This window comes from Gallinula chloropus (assembly GCF_964237585.1).
Source record: "Gallinula chloropus genome assembly, chromosome: 5".
NCBI classification, from domain to species: Eukaryota; Metazoa; Chordata; class Aves; order Gruiformes; family Rallidae; genus Gallinula; species Gallinula chloropus.
Genome location: NC_140090.1, coordinates 73,556,422 through 73,582,372, shown reverse-complemented (window position 1 = coordinate 73,582,372; position 25,951 = coordinate 73,556,422). Strand labels below are relative to the sequence as shown.

Genomic DNA, 25,951 nt, shown 5'->3' with positions numbered 1-25,951 from the left:
CCTGAACCTCACCACAGTACACAAAGGGGTTGATTTTTTTTTTAATATAGAAAGGGTCAATTAAAAAAAAAAGTTGAAATAGTGGAAAACCATTTCACTGCACAATAGAAATGTCCCAAATCATTTATATCACAGGAAGCGTAGGTGTTCTCAGTATCTGGGCTCCAGTAACATCCTTACTATATTGTGAATTAGTAAATAAGCCATTATAACTCAATGAGATTTGGGCACTGAATAGGAAGCTGCAATGAACAAAGTTGAGCGGTGAGTTTTATGACTCTGTCTCCAATTTAAGGTGCAATAATTGGATAAATTTAGATGCTATCACATCACAGAAAGCAGAAAAACATGCTGAACCGGATGATCACAGCTACTGGAAAAATATGGATGCATATTCAACAATAACTTAAGATTTTGTGCACTAGGACAAGCAATACAAACCTCTATAAAATGGAAGTTCATCAGTTGACAATGACTGAGAAGAATGAATAGGAGCACTGCTTCACCAAAGAAAGTCTGTGAGCCATTAATGATTTCCTCGTGGGTGCAGTACACGTGTCATTTTACTTCATACAAAGTGCCACGTGCAAAATAAAGCAGGATTAATGTTATTTAGCTAGACACTGGTGAAATCTCACCCAGAATATCTCATAGGCTTTTCTAACCATCATGTTGAAGAGAGATGAACTCATTGGGGAAAAGCTAGAGAGATAGGTCTTAATTAATCTTGCCAAAGAGAGGATTGGCATCTATAAATAGAACTCAAAAAGAATTCCAAGAAGGGAGATGAGCTGCTTACATTACAAACATTTCACTGGGAAAAGAAGTGACTGTAAACTGGCCATTGATAAATGTAGGCTATGAATTGAAAAATACCTTGTCACTAAAATTATAACCAGTTGTCCAATGACATTGTGAACAAAACCCAAGCTCTTTCAGATTAAACCTCAAATATTTTTAAAAGGAATTATAAAATACAGTGCTTACATTTAAGAAGCACTGATTTTTATGGCCAAGGTGATAAAGCTCTGAACAAAAGGCTGGAATTTATCACGTCCAGAGATGTGATGCCACTGCATCATCAAACAACACACAGACAGTGAAGACACAAAACCTTATTCCTTCCTTGCCCCCCACCCCGGCTCATTTCTATGCATGACTGATTAGGATAGCCAAATGAAGAAAAACTGCAAATATGAGCAATAATAATTTTACCAATCAAACGGTAATAATTAAAACAGCATTTTGAGATTAAGTTTTTTCTAAAATGTGTTTAGGGAAGAAAAAAATTGGTTAACATTCACTAAGAAAAAAATCAAAAAAAATGCAAGGAAAGGCAGATACACTGGCCTGATGTGGCCTTACCACAGTGCAACCTTCAAACCAGGTAAAGAGAACACAGTGTCCAGGAAGCACCCCAGTGTGCTATCTGCATTCCACTCAAATGACAAACTTGAAAAATTACGCTAACTTACAAAAAAAGCAGAAACACACGTTATATCATAGGCTCACTTCACTTAACACTATTTCAAAGAGATATTTTTAATCAAAAGCAACCTATAGCCTACCCCTAAAGTCATAAAAAAATCAGCCAGTGGTATGCTGCTAATCCAAACAAATCTCTGTCTTCTAAAATAATAAAATAGAATCTCAGAATAGGTATTCAAAAGTTTCTTAATATATAAGGAGCTTTTATAAACCTCAGCTAAAACAAAACACCATTATTATATTCACCTTGAGACTCACATTGAGATTCTTAGAAGGTTTATGAGGTATTGTTAACCTAAAGAGAAATAAATTTCCCTGGGGAGTAACCCAGAAAAGCTTTATGGTTCCAGTTAGTAAAATCATCCAAATAATACCCATGCCAGGATTTATTGGTTCCTCAAAAGCCGTAAGTCTAGGTATAGCAAGAAAGAACAACAGGAAGCTTTTCTTTTCCCCCTGCAACAATCACCATACCTTTGGAGTAGAAATAAATTCCCATGCTTCTGCCTGCAAGCCATGTCTGATTTTTTCAGAACTTACTTGGCATTGATAGAAATCACTAACCAGACAATATCTGAGAAATTTTCAGACCATGGGCCCATCTGATTCACATTTTGTTAGTAAGAGTTATATACCTAGGTGAAAAGCTAGGGAATCCACAAATTATTTAAACTTCAGATGTGCCTTGACCCAGACCCCATGGAAATCAGTATCACAGCAACTGAAGAAGGCTTTAGCACCAGAATTCCATATATCAAGTTAATCAACGTTCATTAACAAGACTGGATCACTAGAGGTTTCAATTCAGATGAACCAAAGGGTAAGCTGCCCCCTTCTATGCTTCTTTTTTTCAGTAGGCATCTAGTAAAAGGCTTGAAAAATAGCCTTCATTAGGACTAAAAGCCATGGCTGATAACATTTAGAAAGAATAAAGCATCACCATTTGAAATGTTAAAGCAATGTATATTTTAAAAGCAAGCAAAGAGAAAGAAAATGGGACTCTAATTTTTCATTCTATAATGTCAGAAGAACTTTTTTTATAACAAATTTTCTTTCTGATTCAGGTGGGTTCACAGCAACATTTCTATCACTTCCTATGTCTTTTAATGAGTTGCTAAGGTCCCCCAGAAAAATCATTCTTAGTTCAAAGTACCATTTAGAATTTTACAGTTGATCCTATAGCTGCCGAACTGTACAAAAATGCTACAGCTAACATAGAACTCACAAAAATTTGCCAAAAAATTCATTTAGCTTTGAGGGGAGGGGAAGGAGAGAGATGTAATAGGGTAAAATGAAACACGAGAATTATCCACCACAGAAACTGTAGAGTCCACATTCTGCAAAGCACTACATGCACCAGGGATCCTTTAGCATGTGAAATCAACTCACTGAAATCCACATATTCCCACAGTAATTCCCCTATATGGCTAAGTGTTTCCTTTGTATTTGATGCAAGTGAAGCATAATTTCTCTAACACATTTCTCACCAGGATGTGATAAAATTATAATTTCAGAAAGGAGACATAAAAAGAATAATTCTGACCCCTAATAACTGCCATAGAAATAAGTACTTTCTCCTACTCAAAGCTTATCGCCATGGTTTGGAATGTTTTTCTTTGTTTCATATATGCTTGGTTGCAGTCTGTTTTATTAATCTTCCACAAACAGAGTTTTAATATTAAAAAAAGAAATTAAAATAGGAACAACTTGTACATTTCAACTATAAAGCCAGCAATAAAACCCACCAGACAGAAAATTTTACAGTACAAAGTGAATCGTGTACTCCTCATCCTTTTCATTTCCCTCTTCATTATTAAACTAAGCACAGTAATAGGTGTAAATACCAGTTATACTTCTACTCCAGATTACATAGACTGCATATGAGGAAGCAAGTAATATAAAGACAATACACTCTACAGTGAACAAGGACACAGAAAACTAGAACCTATTCTTATTTTCAAGAAAAAAAACAAATCTCTGGTTGATTAAAAAAAACTTCCCAAAAATTTTTCCAGAAAACTGGCCTTCAATAGTTGTTAATAACACTGTTGTAAAACAATAGACCAGAGTTTTATAGTAGTTTTATGCAGTTCAATCAAATTTTCAGTGTGGATAAAAGCACATCATGGTGCTCTTCCTTTTATTCCGGTTCTCTTTTATCCTTGGTTCAACACCGTTATAAGATTTTGGGACTACAATCAGAGATATTGCAAGGAAGCAGTTTTGAAGGGACTTCCTCTGTCCATAGATCTGCTTAAAGAATGTTTATATACATGTGTCTATGTCCAAAAAGTAAACTGCAACATTTTTTAAAATATATGCCTTAACATAAAATTACTTTGAAGTTTTATATTATGCATTCTGTGATTGCTTGGATAATTGAGGGACTCAGGTCAATTCTACAGAAAAGAAGGAATCAAAAAAGTAAAAGAATATTATAATTTGAATTAGCAGATATATGAATATTCCTAAAAATGTATCACAAGTTTCTACTGAAATAATATCTGAGCTGTACCATGCATAGGATAAAAAAAAGTTGTGGTTTATTTAATGCTACCATTTAAAATCACCCTTATGAAAAGCTCACTAGCTTGCAAGGGAAATTTCAGAGAGACATGGCAGGTTATTAATTTTCTCTATTCCTCATGTAGTAACATGCATAAACTTCAGATAACCCTATATACAAAGATGAACATTTCAAAAATCAGAATTCAAGTATTAAAACATTAAAGAACCTTCAAAATAACTAAATTGTAATAAGCACCGCTCATTGTCCTCTGTTTTGCCCCTTCTTTTTTGATCGACTTAATTTTAACTCTATGTACTCTGTGGTAAAAAAAAGAAAGTAGATTTCAATGCAACAGTAACCACTACATCGAATTTCTGGGATGATCTTTACACCCTGTAGAGTACCACAGCCACATACACAACACCACAAAGCCATTATACTCCAAACATGTATGAAATGCTACCACTTAATTTAAAAAAGCAATGTACATCATATAAAGGAGAAAAGATGAGGTTTCACTTATTTTGCAAAATACATACTTTTCTTTCTGAAAACATGAGTATTCTTTAGTTTAAAAAAAAGATCAGGAGTGGGTTTTTTATTCAGTACATGATGAAAATTATTTGAAAGCTACTTACTGATGTAGTATTCTTGCACAATGCTTGTGTAACCATATATGGCAGAATATCCAAAAATTATAATCATAACCACATCTCTGCTGTCCAGCTCTACTATGTGTGCTGAATGACCTTCCACAGCATATTGCTGGCCATGTACAAGTACTGCAGGAATTCTGGTACTCCATGTTTGACTGTGTATGTTGAAAATCCACAGCTCATCAGTAACATTGCCATTATTTGTTTCAATTTTGCCTCCATACATGTAGATGTCTTCCTATAAAAATTGGAAGAGAGAGAAGATAAAGCAAATAACAGATTACAGAAAGATAACATCTGAGGCATACTTCTCTGCTCTGAAGTATTTCATAACTGAAATGAGAAGATTTAAAGCAGACTGTTAACTAATACCACATTAACCAGCTCAATATCAGACACTAATCCCAGACAATGATATTTAAACTAAACCAACAATGATGATAAGGAGACTATTTCTCTGAAAAATAAACCCAACCATGAAAATGACACCAAAATTGATCTCAACCAGATTATTTCAAGCAGAAAAACTTTAATTACATGACACTTCTAATTCATACTGCGGCATTCTATTAGAAAAAAATAAACAGAAAGGGTATTATATTGTTTCCTTAAGGAACAGTTCTCAGAACTGAAACGTGATTTTCCACACGCTTGGACCAGGGGGATTTCATTCAGCGTGTGCACAAAAGAGCACATCCTCTCAAGAGCAAAGTAACTTAAACCCTGAGAAACCTCAGAGTCATCAGAGCCCAAAGAAAAGGGACAATGTGTGCACGGCACCCTCTTGGGGACAGCAGCTAGAAGTTGAAACCCACAGAGAAGGTAGTTTGAATTCTTCTAAAGGTATTTTCTAGTCTTCATGAACCACATACCTCAAACTGCAACGTCATCTCTTCTGATGAACAATGAATGATTTATTTAAATATTTAGTGAATGGAAATTCTACTAAATCTCAAACTTCAGAGTAGGAAGCCAAGGCATAGTCACTGACCCAATTCCAGCTTGCTGGTTTCACAGACTGGCTCAAAGACAGTTTATCCTTGGTAGAAAAAACTGCTTATGGTTCTGAGAACACTACTTAGTCTTTGCTAGGATATACCAGAACCACATACACTCTGCATCCCATCTGCATAGTGTTTATAGAGTTGCCAGCTGCCCTCTGAATACCACAATGTAATGATCTACGGTTTACCCTGAACTCAATCTTACCTGGTTTAAAAAAGAAAAATATAAAAGGCAAGCTCAGAACATTTGGCAGAGTTTTGCTTGGCATGTAACACAGAGCCTCAGAAAAAGAGACCAGAAGATAAAAAAAATCTACCTAATGCAAGAAGTTTTAATCAACCGTGTGGAAGCCAGACTTACTGTGTACAAGCAACTGATAGGATGTAAACTAAAGTGTAAACTGCACGCTATTATCATCATACCCATCAGGAAAGATGAACTCAAACTGGCAAGCATGCAAAATGTACATGATCAGTGGAATGATAGTGTATTAGTCCAGCCAAATAAAGGTTTGTGTAGGTTACAATGATGTCTATACATCTAAGGAGGATGGTAAACAGCAGAGTCTAGATGGAAAACATCCTCATAACTCAGAGACTAGTGAGTAAACCGCTGGCCAAACTGTCTGACATGTCATCAAGAATACACTTGAAATTCCTGGTCAATTTTCAATTATGTTTGAGACAGGTAAACATTTCCTGATTTGGAATTTAAAGTTGCCCCTGTGCAGCAATATTCTGTGTAACTGATTACTTTGGACTGGTGGTGTTTGAACCAAAGATGTCCACACCCTTTGATAGGAATTTGCAATAGCATTACAGATATATATATATTTATATATCTGAAGCCATTCTATTGCTGTGAGATAAAACAACTTTTCAAAGAGCTTGGTGAAGGACCACAGAAGCTGTAAGGAGGCTGTGCATTGATCCAAAGGAATGGCTTGAAGAAATATTCTTCTTAAAATTATTTTACGTGGCTCAATCATCTGCCACATTAATCTCAAAAGGCAAATGAGCATTTATTTTTAAATGCAGGTAACAGACTACAGCAGAAAGATGGATCCAATTGAGGAGTTCAGGTGCTGTATGTGGAAAAAAGTATTTCAGACGCTGAGGAAAGACACTACACAATAAAAGGTGACCTAAAGAGCTGCATGAACTTTGAAATGATTACTCAGACAGCTGACAGTAAGAAAGCCCTCCCCACAGTTCTGCTTAAATGATTCAAAGTTCAGAAAAAAAGAACACTTGTGTGAGAAGCAATCTTTATAAATGACACAGCAGATCCTGTACAGAAGACTGTTCGCAGAGAAAAAGACAAGAAGGTCACGACAACTGCTTTATCAACAACAAAAACAGATTTAACTAAGCCTCGCTCAGGGCTGTTTCTGAGATTAAGAAGCTCCTAGTGCTACTGAAAAACACTTTAAAAGTTAGTGATGATCAGCTGAACGTAGAGAATGGCTCACAGGACAAAGTCAGTAGAAAAAAAATACAGAACAAAAAGTTACATGGATAGTTATACAGGACAAAAAAACCCACAATGTAAAGATGGACATTTATCTGGAAATCCTGATCAGGAAAATGGCAGCAAGGATGCAAGTGTAAATGGTCCTAAAGCAGCCTGAAGGCTGTGAAAGACAAGAAGGAATGCCTTTATAAACTAATACTGCCTTTAGAACTCACTTACAAAGAAAGTATAAATCACAGTAAAAAGTAAGCCTTTCTGACAGACACAATACACAAGCTCTAAAGCTTCAAGAGTACTAGCACACAAAAACTGGTGACCTTTAAATGAATAGAGCATTCCAAATATTTGTTTATAGTAAGATAGCACACCATGACAGAAATTATATGAAAAACAACAACAGCATGAGTATAAAACTCCAAATCCTTGGGAAACTAGCAAGGAAAAATTGTCAAGAATATGACCCAGATGGAAGATGTTGAAAGCTGTACTCCTCAGTCTGGAGGAGGAACAAGACCAAGAGGTACACCGTCCAAGGGATGGTAACAAAACAACAGGCAGATAAGCACTAAGAAAATATGAGGCCACCAACACACTCACATTTTAAAGTTTTGATACCATGTGTCAAAAGAAACACTTTTAATCACAGTGAACAATAGTGAAGGTGACTGTTTACTCAGTAAATTAACCTTGGTAATTTTAGATATATTGTTTCACATTAAAGAAATTATCTAAGAAGTTACATAAACCTGCAAAAACCTTGAGTTTATCAATGAAGATTTAAAATAAATATTACCATATGCACCAAAGTGCATAAAACTACACTGTCTATTGAGCTTGTAATCCAGAGTTCCTGCTCAGTGAGGAATTCCAGCAAAAATGAGAAGTTTCTTACTGCAAACTGAGCAGGCAAGGCAGCTCACTCATTCATGATATTCCCACCTACAGATCACATCAGTTGGTTTCTTGGCAACTCTTCAGGTTGCAGTATCAAAACAGCCAGTATCATTCCTCTCAGTTAAAATAGAACCAAAACTTTCCAGCAGATGTTTCCATTTTCTCTAATCAGCGTTTTTCCCTTAGAAAAATGTTTAGGCAGAAATTTTTTATAAGAGATAGCTATCTATAGTGGGCAGAGAGGTCAAGAGCAGAAGGCAGGAATCTTAAGACCAAAGCCAGGATTTCAACAAAACAGTTAAATTTCTCAAAACAAGAATAAAATATTCATTTGATCTAGTGTTGACACACACATTTTAACTAGCCAAAACAGAAACAAGATAGTAACTCAAATACAGGTGAACTCTCAAAGTAAACTGCGAATTTGGAAAGCCCAGTGGAGATATTAAGGCAATTTAAGGAACTAAAACAGCTCTTAAATGTCTTCACCTTATAGATATCATCAGTATCTTTGGAGAATGTGAGTTTGTTGCTTTTTTTTTTTTCAATAACCAAAGAATTCAAATAAAATTAAATGCCTGGTGGGAGAGGGGAAAAAAAAAAAAACCACAGAGGGAATGAGACTCTTTTCAGTATTATCCAGCAAAAGGACAACAGGTGATGGGCACAAACTGGATTACAAGAAATCCAATTTAAGTATCAGAAAAAAACCATTTATTTTCACAGTGAGGATGGCCAAAGACTAGAACAGTTGCTCAGAGAAGGCACTGTGGAATTAAATATCCCTGGAGATATTCAGAACCCAACTGGATCAAGTCTGGAGCAACCTGCTCTAGTCGATCCTGCTTTGAGCAGGGAGACTGATCAACATGATCTCTAGAGGTCCTTTCCACCCTCAACTAATCTTGGTGATTCTGTGAAAACAAATTTTTAACACACGTAAATCTCTGGAAAGCCTCTAATTTAATTTTCTACTACAAGCAGTAACAGAAATAGTCTAGTTGATCATCACAGCAACATCCAAATTGCAAAACCGTTTCTTTTTAGGGAAATAAAAAAAGACAAGACCAACCCCCATAACTTTGAAAAGTCTTTGTGTGACTGAACAGGTGACTCGGGAAAAGCAGAGTTCTGATAACAGTCTGAACTTTATAATTTCAGGGCAAAATTCTTTAGAAAACATAAAGAAAATAAAATATTTTGATGTGCATTTATCCTTAGAGTTATGTAATGAATAAAGTCAAGATCCAAGATCTACTTGAAAGCACTAATTTCTGTAAACTGTGGTGGTTCAGGCCCAAGCACTGGCTGAGCACCACCTGCTACTTGCTCTCTCTGGGAGGAGAAACACAGAGCCTGCACAAGTTGGGAAAAGACCAGTTTACTGACAAAATCACCAGGAAAAGGGAACAATACCAGCCCACAGAAACTTAGCTCACACACAATGATAACACAAAGTACCTTACCAATCCGATGGTAAGAGCGCTGCAAAACAAAGGACCAACCTGATGCCCCATCCAAGCTCTGACTGCCCTGGAGGCACCAGGAGCACCCCTCCCCGACCAGCCCCTTTTATGGAAGAGTGATGTCAGGTGGTGTGGAAACAGCCCAGGCTAACTCAGCTCACCTGGGCTAAAACTCAGCTCACCTGGGCTGGCTGCTTGGGAAGGTGAAGTCTGGCCTGGCTGAAACCAGAACAACTAATAAAGGCTCCAAATAAAAAAAAAACATCATAACCATAACTTAACATGGTGATTTGTACATTTGATATTGCATAAAAACTGACAAAGTAAACCAGGAAATTTCTGCAAAATCCATAAATGAATACATATTTTTAATAGAGGTAAGATGATTTAAAAAATTGCAAAAATGACTAATGATCCAGCATGCCTTAATTAGCTGTCTGGTGTTCCCAACATCCAAGACTGCATACTTGGTAATCCCTGTACAACCATGCCCCAACAGTACCACCAGTTTTAACAAGACTTCAAAATCACTTTACAGAGGAACATTTTACACTGAGAGAAAACAAACTGAAAGAGAGCAAGAAAGTTACTCAACAAGATGACCAACAGAGCAAATAAGAGCCCCCACTTGTCTGGTAAGTCCCAGTCAACAGACTGTACAGAGTAACAGAGGAAGTTTTCTACAAACTTCACACTGAATCCTGAACAGACAGACGGCCCAAATCGTTAGTTCATTTGACCTTGAACAGGCTCTCTTCCTTACTTCATATCTCAGTATTAATTGTTTTATTTCATATAAATGCTGTAATTCAAGACTTTTCTAAAACTTGTATTTTTATTCTTTTAGACTTTGCAATTGTTCTTTTCTTCTAAAAGAACAATACTTATCAGCTGCTCTGACTGTACCTGGGAACACTTCACTGTTATGCAAATCCTGCCTGCATTCCAAAAGGAATCTTATCTGCTAGTTACCACCAAAAAAAAAGTGTAAAAGAAATGGAAAAGGGCATAATTCATAATCTATTTCCAATGAATTGGAAATGGATGAATCACGTTAAAATAACCACATAGTTTTAATTTTATATTTCTTAACCATATCACAGAAAATTTATCTCTCAGGAACAAGTCTTCCACCTTAATTCTTATGCAAGTCCAATCTGTTTCTGAAAATTTGGCCAAAGAAATGCCACTCACAAACCACACGAAGAACAGTCAATCTCCATTTTCTTGAAACAAGATTATCAGTTGGTTTTCCTCCCTTACACTGTACCCATGCATTAGTATATAAATCAACTTAATGTAAAATAACCAGACTCAAAAGTTCATAAGAACTTCTGGTCTTTATGCTTACCTGAGATTTGTAAAAGTTTAGTCAAAGCTGTACATCAATAACAAATTTCTAGATTTTATTCAAGAAAATAAGTAAGACTAAAAAAAGTCATCTGGCAGTAACTCATCTATCACAAGCCTATATTCTGCAATCAATACATGCCACCTGTTTTAGGACTGTTTGATACCTCCCCTTCCTTTCCCCAGACCATTTCCTCCTTTAATATGGTAACAACATCAAGAACATTCTTTTATGTGTTATATCAAAAGAAAATAAATGAATAATCAACATCCCCACTTGATCCCATAATCCTCCCATTGGATCAGGACTGACAGACTGGAAGCAGCCTTCACATAACTCTTCTTCCTGCTGCATGCTTTATTATTCTTAGCTTATTGTGGAACTATATCCTCACTGAGTAAGAACCTGAGTAAGAAGAGGAGTGTAGTATAACCTTAAGCTTCCCAACACAACCAAATTCAGGACAATACATACTGCATCAATTTGTGTTTCACGAGGTCAGAGTAATCAGAAGTGCTGTCCCTTTATTGCTTCATTATTTCCACAGTTTTCCACATTGTTGCTGGCTAGCAATTAAGTCAACTTCTATGTATTTTAAAAGCCAATAAAAAAATACCAGAAAAGCTATACAGACTCAAGATCAATTCATTTGGAAAAAGAATCAAAACAGTTACCCTTTTTAATACAGCTTTAAAATTGGAGGTACCATTCATAAAACTCCAATAAGTCAAATTAAATTTGACTACATATAAAACGGTCTGTATACTGGAAAACTTATTTACAATTAGTAACTACTGTATGTTATAGCTTGCCTGTTTGCTTCACTCTTATTGCCAATGTCAAAAGAATCAAATCTCAATGCCCAGCCATCCTTTCACTGTCTTGGGAGTAGCAGCAACCATTCAATTACGAGGTCAAATCCTGCAATACAACCACAAGTTCGCTACTGACTGAACTCCCAGAAGTGAACATATACTCACCCCATATGCAACTCCCTTTCTACTTTATTCCAGGGATCTAGTATCTTCCCATTTACTAACTCTTATCTAGTCACTGTTTAACAAAGTTGTATATACCTACTTTATAAACCTCACAAGCTGTTTCCTCCCACCTCTTTATAATCCTATTTTCTATATTAATTATCTCAAAGTGTGTTTACATTTTTCAGTATCAAGATGCCAGGAACTATATATAATCTTTGAGATATGAGATAATCAACTGCTAGCAGATACAGGTAGCACCTTTCCAATAACCAGAGTGAAGAAGCACTGAAGGTAATACTATCTAACAGTTTAGTTGGTCTAAAAGCAAGAACACTTTTATACTCTCTCCTCTATAAATGCATAAAAAGTCTTAGTCACTTGTTACAACTATACATCAGTAGGAGTCTTCTGATCTTCTTTTCTTCAGAATAAAGAAGTACAGTACTTCAATTTTAACTAAAGAAGCTTTCTGAGGGAAATGGGCACAGTAACTTATTTCATTCTCCACAGAGTCAATTATATAGCTTCAATTTACCTTGCACCACAATCAGGCAATACTAGATCTGTGCTCTCACTCTGGTCTAGCGTTAGGCTTTGAAATCTCAGGAGCTCAAGTCAAAAACTTAATCTAATTTCTTCTCCATGGATATTTTTTCTCTCAGCTATAAAGGAAACATTTCACAATGACTAGTACACAGCTCAAAACACAGCTCAAAGCTGCCATCTCTAGGTGTTATGTTCTACTATTCTTCACACTAATTTATTTTCCTGTTTTTTCAAGAGCCTGAACATCTGAAAGGAAAAATATCAAAAGTTTATCCTAACAAGTTAATTTAAGAGCTTATTTCAAAAGGATGCACTTCTCACTTGAAATTTCTTCAGCTTTGGCCAATGTAATTTTTGACATTTGACATAATCACTAGTACAAGCAATACATTAGTTAATTATTTGATGAGTGATGCTGTGATCATTATTAGTGAATTCTTATTACTAATTAACATATGCCTTTAACAATAACAACAGCTTCTTCACTACACATTCGCTTGCAGCTTTCATTAATATTAACAAGAGTAGCATTTCCCTACTGAGATCCAAACAGATCTGAATTAACACTATGTATTATATTTAACATTTGCTGATAGAAGCATCTCTGAAACAGTTACCCTTTAGTCTGGAATATCTCAAGAAAACATTAGCTCCGTCAACTAAAAAGGTTAAATGAAATTTTAAGCCTATATTCTGAACTGGTAAGTGATACATTGCTTAAATGTTTCCCCAACTAAAGATCTGACCTCTCTAAGAACTGATAATACATCATTAATGAATCAGGGAAGTGACAAGAAGATAAGCAATTTTTGAGTTGATGTTGGGGTATGCACATAATCTACTTAAAGTTACTACTGAAAAAACACCTCCACACTATTAACCATGCCTGGTACAGATTCAACATCTCTGGAAGAGAAATAGAAGACAAGAAAAAAAAACCCAAACAAATCCACCCACTCCTATAATTCTGCTTAACTTCAAAAGGAGTACTATATAAAAGGGAGTCCTATCATCGAAAGAAACTGAAGTTACAACTAAAAGGATAACATTTATAATGACAATATGAAGACAGTTTAAGGATATCTGCTCAGATCACATGAATACTTCCTATTTAAAAGCCCCCAACGTTTCCCATTACAAATAACAAAAGAAATAAAGCTTAACTTAACAGGAGGATAATGGAGACTGTTAGAAGAAAAACAATACTTCAAAATAAAGGTTCAAAAGCTCCAGCAGATTAAAAAGCATCCACATATAAAGGCAAGCCATGAAACAGTTCAATGAGCTGCCCACAAAATTATATATAGAGTTCTAATACATCACTTTTCTAATGCATTAGAAATACAGACAACTAGATAATTTGTAGTGCCAACAGACAGTTCAAAGCAGTACTCTATGAAGTTAAAGCCACAGCAATAGAATGAAATTTATTTTCCCCATGTGAGTTCTTCATGGATTCAGGTATTTCCACAGCAGAAATTTTAAAAGTTTTAAAAAACCACCACACACACAAACACAGAAGAGAAACAAGCGGAAAAAAAAAAAAAACACTCAAAAAAACTGACAAAATATTCAACATCAAGTCACCAAGACCACTTCTGAAGGAATTCAAGAACAAAACAGCTGACCCTGTCTGTAGTGTCTAACTCTCTTCTAAGAAATGTGTCAGTACCAAGAGATGGAAAAGCAATAGACAGAAAGGATGGACAGAAGTCAGTGAATACATGGATAGGACAGACAGAGAAAAAGTCTTAACAGCTTTCGAAAACAGAAGTTATATCTTGCAAATCAATGGATTTACCTGAAGGATTCAAAGGTTCATTTGATACAGTTACCTGTAATTTCCAAAAGATGCTTGATAATGTTCCTTGTGCCTTAAAGAAACTAAGGTACTATGGGATGAGCAAGGTAAATAACTCAAGGGTAAATAAGCAGTTTGGGAAATCAATTCTCACTTCTTGAATGAATAGAAATCATTCCTGGTGTCCCACAGAGACCTACAATTGGGATTTGTTTGTTGAACATACTCAAAAACCATCTGGCACAAGGATGAATGGAGAAATGACTATTTTTGACAATACTATGTTACTAAAAATAGCTGAGACAACAATCAAAAGCAAAGAATAGCAGAAGAATCTCAATGTTGAATGTGCAATACAAAAACAAATAAAAGAGTAAATAATAGTTCACATAGATAAGCATGAACCAATGAATACAAATAAAAAACTATTTTAAGTCTTTATATATATATGGTGGTGAGTTTTGAATTAGCTACAATAAGATCTTGAGTTTATAACTGGTAGTTTTGTGAAAATACCAGTTCAAACCCAAAGGCAGATTTTCAAAAACCTAAAATACCGAAGTGAATGGAAAAGACCATTAGTTCTACAAGATCAACCTCTGAGGTACCAATATAAGAACAAGGATTCCCCCTATCTCAGAAGGGATCTAAGAACTAGAAGAAACAGAGGCAATGATGCAATATTATCTAAGGTATGAAGTATCTTCCTTCTAGAGGAAAGGGGGGGTCAGTATTGGCATCACCATCATTTTGAGTGCACGCACAGCAAGTTTGCCAAGGACACCAAGCTGTGTGGTGTGGCTGACATGCTGGAGGGACAGGATGCCAACCAGAGGACCTTGACAGGCTTGAGAGTTGGGCCAGTGCAAACTGCAATGAAGCTCAACAAGGCCAAGTGCCAAGTCCTGCACATAGGTCAGAGCAATCCCAAGCACAACTACAGGCTGGGTGGAGAATGGACTGAGAGCAGTCCTTGAGAGAAGGACTTGGGGTGTTCATTGAAGAAAAGCTCAATATGAGCCACCAATGTGCACTTGCAGCCTGGAAAAGATAAGGCTCTCTTAAGGGACTCTTATAGCAGCTTTCCAGTACCTAAAGGGAGGCTACAGGAAAGATGGAGAGGGACTGGTTACAAGGGCAGGGACTGACAATACAAGGAGTAATGGTCTTAAATGAAGGTAGGTGGATTAAGATTAGACAGTAGGAAGAAATTCTTCTCTATGAGGGCAATGAGGCCCTGGCACAGGATGAGAAGCTGGGGCTGCCCCTGGGCTCCTGAAAGTGCTCAGGGTCAGGTTGGATGGGGTTTTGGGCACCCTGGTCTAGCAGAGGGTGTCTCTGCCCATGGCAGGTGGTTGGAACCAGATGGGCTTTGAGGTCCCTTCCAACCCAAACCATTCTAAGATTACTAAAAAAGCAAGGAGTTTTCAACATGAAAAAGAAATCATAGGATATATGATCTGGCTTACAAAAAATGATGACTGATGAAAATATATAGACAATAGTATAAGAAGTAGGGATTATCAAAATCAAACCATGTAGTACCAATTTCCCAAAAGATGATTTTTCTTCACAAAATTCAGTGGAATTCTTAGACACAGGATGGTAACAACATTAAACTAAATATATGGTCCAAAAATTTGGAAAAAATAAAAAACTAGGATGTTATTTTTCTGGAAAGCATCTGAATCTATCATAGAAATATCCCAGCTGCAGTGCTCTGAGAAAGCTTCTAGATAGTCTTCTAATTTTTTTCTTATATACTTCCCTAGTTATTTGCTGCTATCAGGCTAGATAAACACTCTGGTCTGACTTGACAGTGTCTCCTTCTGTGATACTGGATGTGTCTCACACAAACAACTGAAAATTTGGAATACAAATTCTGTATTTCTGTGTCCCAGTTAACAAGCTTGCCATAATTTGTACAATGCTGAATTATGCACTGCATTCACTTTTGGTCCTTTGTATTTTGTAGACAGGACTAGCATTAGCCAAAAATTAATGATTTCACAAAAGGAAATTTGTTTTTTTGTAAATAAAGTTAGTATCTGTCTCTCTATCAGCATAAAAAAATCCTTTCTAATTTTTTTAAAGTAAATCTTTAAGGGTACTATCACTAAAGCATCATGCTGAGCACAAATAGAAGTAAAATTGCTAGTAGTTGATATTTATTTGATTTTGTAGTGAAATGATACTATAGAAAAACAGTTTGTATTTTAATACTGGTCTGGTTCTTTAGTAAGAAAACTAAAACAAAAATGTGTTTCTTATTGTCATGGCTTTGGGGTCATTAACAGCCCCTAATGGCCAGTCCCTGACTGCTTGTGATCCTGCCTCCTGGACAGACCTGGACCTGCACTGTAGGTAGCTTCTCTCCTGGATGGACCTTTCTGACATACGTTGTACCCTTCTCTCCAGTTCTGTCTCTGGCCACGTCTCCTTCTGCTCCTGGCTGGACTCCACATAGTCCCTGAACCTGGGTCACCACTTGCCACGTCTGGGGAAGCCAAAGGACCTTGCCACCAGCACCTGGCTCTGCCTGCTGGGTCCCTGTGCATGGTGCCTGGTCAGTGAGGGCACTGCTTGCACTGAGTCACTCCTGTTACCCAGCTCACCTTCCCTTCCCACAGTTCCAATTCCCTCACCTCCCAGTTATTGAAGCGTTCAGCTCTAGGGGGTTATGGTCAGCTAGTAAGTGACTGAGATGCATTGCACAATTGCTGAAAAAAGATTGTGCAATAGATCTAAATACTGAAGATGACACTAATACAAAATGGTTAGGGACTAGAAATTAAATTATCCTCAAAAATCTATGCTTGGGATGAATCATTTGAAGATCTCTAACTGCACACACAAAGAAATTCATTAAATAGGATGCTGAAGAGTCCAAACCTGATATAAAGCAAGAGTGTGTCCATATCTCTGGAGTGGCCCTTTGGATACAGGAACTACGTTCCATATACTGCTTTCCAAATTGTAGCTAGAAGAGAAATAGAGAAGTAAACATTTTCTACCTGAAGAGAAATAAGGACTTTTGTATGTTTGAACTAACTTCTGTTTGGCAAAGTGTGCACACTTGATCAGTCACTGTTGTTTACCTGATGTGGTAATTTGTTAGCAGCAGTTCGTACACAGCAGTGATAATGCAGTAAATGCTCATCAGTGAAAACAGAAACAACTCTTTCAAGAACTCATCAACAATCTCAGAAAATAAGACTGTAATAAAAATCACCAGACTTACAAGAAAGTTATGAAATTAGATTGCCAAGCTCTGTTATCAGACACATTAAGAAGACCCCTCAAACCCAAACATTAAACTGCTTCTGCTACAGTATTTTGCAGTACTCTGAAAACTTATTGCTGGCCTCCTCCTCAGTTGTTTAGTTGATTTGAATTTCATCTATATTTTAATCATCAATTAATTCCTTAATGGTTTAAAACACAAGATGGAAGAGAGGTAAAATATAAGCAGAGAGAGAAAACACCAAATACAACGGGGTTTGTTTAGAATGGTTGCAAAAGTGTGGAAGAAAACAAGAGGTAGGTAAAAACAGAATAAACCTGCTAATAAAGATATCCTAATACTTGCATTTACCACATTCAGGCACATATACACAAGTCACCACACAAGCTGTCATAAACATGAAAAGATGAAACATGGGCGACCTGCCCAATGCATGTGCTGGGAGGACACCAAGAAGGTAAGTGCATGCATTAAATACAAGTATCCTATAATTTTAACTTCATTTCAATAATGTAAATAGCATTAGAGATGTATTTTCTGAAAATATCAGCCCATGGATTTCTTTTACTGCTTTATCACTGCGAACATTTTAATGTTTTGCAGTGAAGTATAGCAGCATTTTCCACAGAACTGAAGAAATTACACGTTAGTATCACACAGAGATCAGTAAAACACATATTTTAACTTTTCCTAATCTTAAAAAAATTACAAGCAGAAAATAACACCATTAATAAAGTCTCTAAAAGGATACACAACTTTGAGTTAGATTGCAGGATAAGGCTATCTCCTTAGTAAAATCAGTTTTCCCTAAGCTACACCAGAAGGGGTGTGACAAAGGTGAAATCACTTACTTCAGCACCATTTGGAACGAGCTGTAGTTAAAGGCGTATCCACCAATCACCCACATGAATTTCCCGTGTAGGACTGCCTTATGGGAGGCTCGGCCCACAGAGGGGCTGAAGGGCTTTACATTGGGAAGAATCCAGTAAGACTCAGTGGAAGGGACATTCAAAGAACAATCTGGACCTGTTTTGTAAACAAATGCACAATTTGTACAATCTGTTAGACAGGGATGTTAAAGCCAATAAAGCAGAAACAGGGGAGGCTTAATTACAGATGTCAGCATTGCTCATTCTGATAAAATACAGTATACACTTTTATGTTTAACAGATGCTCAGTGAAAAAAATGGCTAACAAGGGATGTCAGTCAAGTTGAATGTGTTAGATTAGCTCAAATAATAATGATGTATTTCTGCATTCTTCGCAGAAAACATACTCTATGAGTCACAAATCAAAAAAAGGGATAATTCATCATATTTTTAGACACTGCAGAGGTCTAAAATGTGTAGCACAGTATACACTGTATGTTATCTCTGGAGAAAATCTTTACTGCATTCAAACTAACCAGAATAAGCTTCTATCAAAGCAAATAACGTTACAGTAAATTAAGTTGCAATATAGGCAATGTGCCCTTTGCCAATACCATTTTGCATTGTCTTTCAAAACTACAATACAATGTAGTGCTTTATAAAAAGAATGTATTTATATTTCAATCATGTAGATCATTCTACAAAAATATCCAAATTCACAAATACATATTGTTTCATAACATACTTTAGCCAATTACTTTTGTGAAATAAGGAAAAGTCAGCAAAACATAATTTTTAAATTATATTATTATTAAAATCATGAGTAACAGAAACAATTATGTTTCATTTGTGACAAAAATGTGTCCTCTGCATCACAAGTTTAAGCTCTAGATGATGGGAGAAATTTAAAGTCTTGCTTAAAATCTGAGTATTCAGAACTTCACTTTTTTTTTTTTTAAAGACAGCACAGGCACTATTTGCCTCTCACCAGTGACTGTGCAGCATTACTGACTGGGTTTATTTCTAGATGGGAAACACTGAATTTTAGGACACCAATGTGTTCTACTTTACGCATTATCAATCATGGAAATGAAAATTTTATTATCACTGATGGCATACAGATATTGTATGACAGCTAAATTATTTCTTTAATTTGATGCTGATGCTAGAAGTAATGTTATGTCCCTCTCAGCCTGCCAGACTAGCATAAATCCTTCTCTGAAACTACTGGACATTACTAAAAACCACAGCTGTTTAAGTCAAACCAGGGTGTTGCCTTCTTTGGAAACACAGTGTTAACATGCTTTAAAAAGTTTTTTTAAATATTTTTTGTTAATGGACAGAATTAATCAGTAGACAGATAATTGCCATCTACTTATAAAAAAAATCCGTGTAGCTTTTGTAGAGAAGGTCTGCCTTCCAAACCTATTCAAGGTCTTTGAAGATATCAAGATGGAGTGATCCAACTGATAGAGTGACATGGATTTTTCACAAGGCTCTTAACAAAATACCTCACCAAAGACTTTTAAGGAGATTCTTTAAAGAGACTGATATAGTAAGAGAATGAAGGCCTTTGTACAGCTAACTAATTGACTATAAGGTATAGTAAGAAATTGCAGAAAGGACTAAATAACCACTTAGAGGGAGGAAGGTCACCCATGGATTCCCACAAGGATTCAGTGTACACAATGATCCTGAAATAGGATGAGTATTGAAGAAGTTTTGCTGATAAATACAATTACTTGAGGGCAAAAAGGGTAGGATCAGGTTTGAAGAAGTACAGAACAAATTGTCTGAGCATGTGACTGAGCAATAAAATTACACATAAAATTCAGCATAGGCAAATTTAAAGCTATGTAAGCTATGTTCTAGCTTGACTAAAAAGAAAACGGTCTCTCAGCTAACCATCACTAGTCAGTAGTAAAATCTCATCTTAAAATAACTCATGGAAACATCTCCTTAACATTCACCAATGGTCAAAAAAGCAAATCATATGTTAGGAAGAGAGTTATCCCACTGTATAAATCAGTGGTTTTCTTACATTGAGAAAATTCAAAATGATAGGGCTGGACACTGTTTACAGAACAGTAATACGGATGTTCAAAGGAACTGAATGGCTTCTGTAATTGGAACTACTGAGACTTTTTCACTTGGAAAAAAAATATCTGGAAGTGAATGATAAAAATCTATAAAATAAGTGACAGAAGATGAATTTAAAGAATCTACAGTCTTTTTGATAGCAACAACCAGGATTCATCGAATGGAGGCATTCGAAACAAACACGAAGAGTTGGTTCTTCATGCAAAAAGCATCCAATCTCCTTGGCAAGGAACCCTGACAAAGGATGCTCAGGATGCAAAGGCTTACACTGAGTCAAGGAGAGACTGGACAAGCATTTAGAAGAGCGTGCTGCTGAAATTTATTAAATAAAGCAATTCAAATCAAGTTCATAATTATACCATCCTTTGAGGGGGAGTAGGTATTACATTGGGGGGGAGGGTATGTTTTTCCAACGTGTACTATCGATTTAGGGACCATTTTTTACAATTACTTCTTATACACAACGACCAGTCACATACTCTGTATCTAACCAGTTGTCAACTTTTCCTAGTACTCTATAGAAAAATGATGTCCACTTGTATCCAAATTATCTTCCACTTGTTAAATGATGCAGACACTCAATTCCCATTGTTCATTATGCCTTCTCCCCAGAAAAGATTAATGGTGTTTGAATGAGCTCTAATGAGAGTATGAACAATTCAGTATATTATTTCTTAAGCATTAATAATAGATATTGTAATAGAATTGTAACCTCAGCAAGATTCTGATTTGGTAAATCACTGGAGGAAACACTTAATTTGAATCTAAAAGTGCTTAAAAATAAACAATTGATTATTAAGTATTCTTTGATCAGAGAAGAGCTTAGAATTATGAAAACGGTGCCTCTAGTCAGAAAATTAAAAGACATTAATTCTTTCGTTACATCTGCCGCTCTCGTAGAGAAATGCCATGGCCAACAGTGTCCCCCAGTGGCAAACAGAGAATAAATCACACAAAGCACTCGCATGCCAGTCGGGTGAGACTCATTTGTGGAGACAGGGAACAGCCAGAATTCATACAGTAAACCCAAAATAAATATAGATGGCAGTGACTGCGTTAAAAAGAGGCAAGAGAAGCACTTGGAATGCAAAGTTAATAATGCAAAATTCTTAACCAGATCAGTGATTGGAAGTATGTCACAAATAACTTTCTTACAACCTCGGTGCATCACTGCTGGTTTACACTGAATGACAGGAAAGGTGAGATAGGGAGAAGAAACACCATGTAGCCAGGTCATGTTCTGGCATGGAGGAAGGACACAGTTTAAGCAGACACACCTCAGCTCAGGAGCTTGATACCCACTGTGCATGATGCATACGTGCATTCAAGAGACATCAGTTGACATTGCCACCAGAAGAGGCACTCCTGGCCCCCCCTCACTGTTTATTCTTCAGCTATCATTGCTGCTGGCACCAGTTTTCACATGGCTGCACCATGATGAGGGAATGCAGCCCGGTTAAGGCTTGCTTTTATTTTTAGTCACACTAGCTTTTAATCTGGATGTGCTCCCTTACATGTTTCACCTTGCCCACACGCACAGTTGTGCCAATGCAAGAAAGACCGTGTGGCTGGGGCTGCCTCCTCAGTGCAACTGTAGAACACTGAGGAGTTATCACAGTATGTATCAATCAGTACACAAATTGAATATATGGTTGAAAAAGCACAAAGCAATACTGACTTCTATTGAAACACCACTTAAGAGAGCAAATGCTTATGTGTGGCTACTGCCTTATAGGGCTTACAAGTATCATTTACAGATTTTTCTACTTAATTACTTATACCATGAAACATCACCATTATTTCAGCATAAATACATTTTCTCTTCAGAAGCATCAGATTCACTAAACACGTGCCTTTTGTGCAGAGAGCACTACGGCTGTAGAAAAAAGGTAAAGAAAAATATGGTTTATTATTTTCTATGCAAATATTATTTTTCTCCATTTATTTAAATTTTTATTTCTTTCTTACCTTCCTACTGTGTCACTCAAAGCAATAGGAAGAAGAAAAAAAAGGCTTTAAAACCAGCAAACAACTCTATAAACCTGAATTGGAAGTCAATTACATGATCCTCAAAGGCAGGAAAAAATTCTATAGGTTTAAAAAAAGCGATTTACCCACACAACACAAGAGAAGGAATCTAATTTCTATTTATTGAGGAGTTTCATGAACTGCCAAAGTAACAATCTGTTCCAGTAGTTCAAGTCATAAGATCAATTTCCACCTAATGAGAAAACATCATCTACTGTCTTCATCCCTAATCTTTTCCTTGGGGATCAGAGGAAAAAACCCTGAAGTACTGAAGTGTTGAATATAAATGTCACAGTCCTGTTTTTCATATAATCTAATCAAATCATTTAAATAAAGCATTTGCCGTTATTTTCCTGGTTTATATCTAATCATATTCCTGTTATTTTGTTTTATATCTGATCATCTGAGTTAAAAATTATTGCTTTAACAGAATTTTTCAACCACCACAAATATAAATGAAATATCCCTATACTCAAGTACCCTATAAAATCTTCATATGATAATGAATTTGAGATAATAAAAAATACTTTTGAAAAAATACCACATGTATGAATATACTTTCAATAAAAATCCTACTGAACTTTTTACCAAGCAGTACACAATCTTTCTCATAGGACAGAGATGACGTAGTAACTACATAAAAATCCAAAGCCGCGAAGATAAATGTTCAAGAACAACTCAACAGCAGTCTAGTAGTATATTGATGTATCCCCACACAGTCACTGCACCACAACATCCATATGGGATGTAATTACTTTCCCTCTCCTGCAAAGAGTCTCAGTCCAAATGAGACTTAACAGTAGGCAGAAAGATCCTGGATAGCTCTGCAGCTAAAGCAGCATGGTAGCAAGCTGTGCCAGGACTCAGCCTCCTCAATGAATGAAACAGTCAGAAATCCTAATGTGCTCAAGCTGATGCAGTTCTTGAAATGCCATCTGGTTGCTATTATTCAGTCCCATTTCTTTCCTCAGGCAGGAAGAGTGGATCATCCCAAAGCGATCTGGCCTTGGGGACCCCCCAGGGTCAGTCTGCACAGGTAAGCCAAGGGCTGCACTCCCCTTGGTGCGTGCTACCCAACAGCGCCTGTAACTGCAGGACTGCAGGTCTCAAACTCCAGATCAGCTAGGTTGGTACAGCAGAATGAGGTAGATGCTGCATGAGATCTGTCATATTAAACTATAAAACGTTTTGCTGCTTACGCGCTAAAAGAAACAAGGGCTTCTCATATTAATAGCTACTGGATCTGAGGTTTTGAGACACCATCCTAAATCCAGCAGAATATCAAGCTTTAATATCTAAGCTTAACAACTGCTAGAGATCTTTACAGCTCTAGTAGCCAAAGCCACCTTCCAATTTTCAAACTAGATGCATTCATGGACAGCTTATCCCTTGTTCTTCTACCAGTCTTCATATCACGGGACCTAAAGAGCTCGTCTGCCTATACCCTCCCCCCACTCAAATGTTTATAAATAGCAATATGATTCGCTCACAGCCTTCACTTCACTAGTTTAAAAAAAACATGCTCTGTTATTAATTTCCATAGCCCTGAACATCCTCACAATTCTCCCTCCGAGCCTGTTTCAGTTTGTGTGAAACTGAAATTACACTTTTCAGAAAAGCATAATAAAAATGAAGTATACTACAAAAGTTTTCATATATTTACCTGAAGATTCTGTGATTGATGATCCTACTAGTGCACTTCACACTTTATAGCTGATAGTTCAAGGAGTATATAAATTTAATAATATGAATCACTTCATATTGTAATTGAGCTAGACAAGCAAGTTTTGTCCCAAGTCTCCTTCAACACTTCAATCCAAGATTATAAAACAAATCTGTAATACTCTTAGTCCCTAAATGTATTAATTTACAATTTATACCTAAGTAATTACAGCCTACACATTAACCCTTTTTTAGCAGGATATTCTGGTACTTCATATTTCAAGTAACTCCCACCTTTGTATTACCAGATTTCATTAGCAGTCTTATGAGCAGATTAGAAAAATTATGTAACAAGATGAGTCCCAAGATCAGTCTTTAAGTAGTACTGATATCCTTCCATCCTAAGTTACTGGTTCAGCACGCCCACTCACATTTCACAATTAAGAAGCTGTGTTCCCCTTACTGTTCTTCAGTTTCACTGATTTGGTATCATCAAATGCTGAGGTTCAGATTAAATATATGTCATTTTCTTGTCACTTTTCTTATAAATTGTTTTAATAGGAACTACACTGGTAAATCCACATTTCAATTTTTTCACTGTTGAATCATACCACGTTTGATTACTTTCTTCCTCAAGATATGGGCTATAACTTTTCACACTGTAGAAAGCAAGAAAAAAGTTTTGAGGTGCCTGAATCACGATCTTTATATAAACAAAGGTACTAAAGGTAATGACTAAATTTAATATCTTCCTTTATCAGCAAGATCAGCACTAGCTATCTCCTTTTTGTGTTCAAGATGCAGTATTGCATTTGCTAATTAGTTTAATCAAGCATTTGCATGTTCTACCTTGCTACATTTAAGTGAATGCATTAAGTAAAAATTTAGAAGGTCACAGATTTATTATAGATTAGATTTTTCATCAAAACTCACAAGTATTAAGGGAGTCAATTCCTAAATCTTAGGCTAACTGTACATACAGCAACCACTTTAATGCAAACAACCATTTCTTGAAATGAATCCAATAAATTCTACTAAACTTACTTTCACTAATTGTCAGATGACTCCACAAACATTTAAAACTGAAGTTGGCTCTTCATTTAACTATGATGTTCTTTCTTTTGCAATAAGGATACTTGATTTCTCTCACACAGGATTTCTGGACACTTAATTTGTAATTGTGGCAGCTGTATTTTGTTTACAAACTGCACAAAGTCCTCCAAGGATGCTTGACAAATTCGTAAATTTAGTATGAACACAAAACCAAATAACAAGCTCCCAGTATATATGAAATAACCCTTTGTGTTGATCCTATTTCTTCCTATGAATTCTGCATATGCAGAGTTTCCTTAGAAGACAACTCTCATTTCCATGTTATGCATAATGAAATTTAAAACTACAGAGAGCAGATACTGGATTTTAACTTAAAATTGGGGGAGGAAAGGATTCCTTAGATTTGTGTTTTTATGGGCATATATAGTATTAATGCACATATATTTAACAGAACATCTTCCAGACTGTAAGGCTGCATTTCTTCAACTGAATTTCTGATTTTCGCAGCAGAAAACCTGAAAGATGGCATTTTCACAGCACAGAACAGGTATAAGACACCTGCTTCTAATTATTTTTTTCCTTCTTAAAATAGGTTTATCATCATAGCCACCTTCTCTGAAAACACATACCTGTATGCTTTCTGTTCAGGAACATCCAGGCACAACAGGCCGAGCTCTCAGATTTCAGACCGCTCAGCATTTGGCACAAGCTCTTTCTACTGTTGCATTTCAACTGCCATCACCTGAGCTCACACCTCAAACCTTCTCCATTGGTTTCAGTAAACCACCATCACACAAGAAGAGCTTCGCTAAATCCCAGCATT

At 36.3% G+C, this 25,951-nt stretch overlaps 1 protein-coding gene across 1 annotated transcript in view; it reads right to left on the bottom strand.

Annotated features, from left to right (window-relative positions):
- The window catches only part of ATRNL1 (attractin like 1), a gene marked incomplete at both ends in the record, with an annotated part of 499,083 nt that overhangs the window by 418,984 nt on the left and 54,148 nt on the right, over positions 1-25,951 (bottom strand). Inside the window, 3 exons of the mRNA XM_084265269.1 lie at positions 4,636-4,891; positions 17,065-17,152; positions 18,268-18,442. Coding sequence (XP_084121395.1) covers positions 4,636-4,891; positions 17,065-17,152; positions 18,268-18,442 — 519 coding nt within the window. The remainder of the gene's footprint in view (positions 1-4,635; positions 4,892-17,064; positions 17,153-18,267; positions 18,443-25,951) is intronic.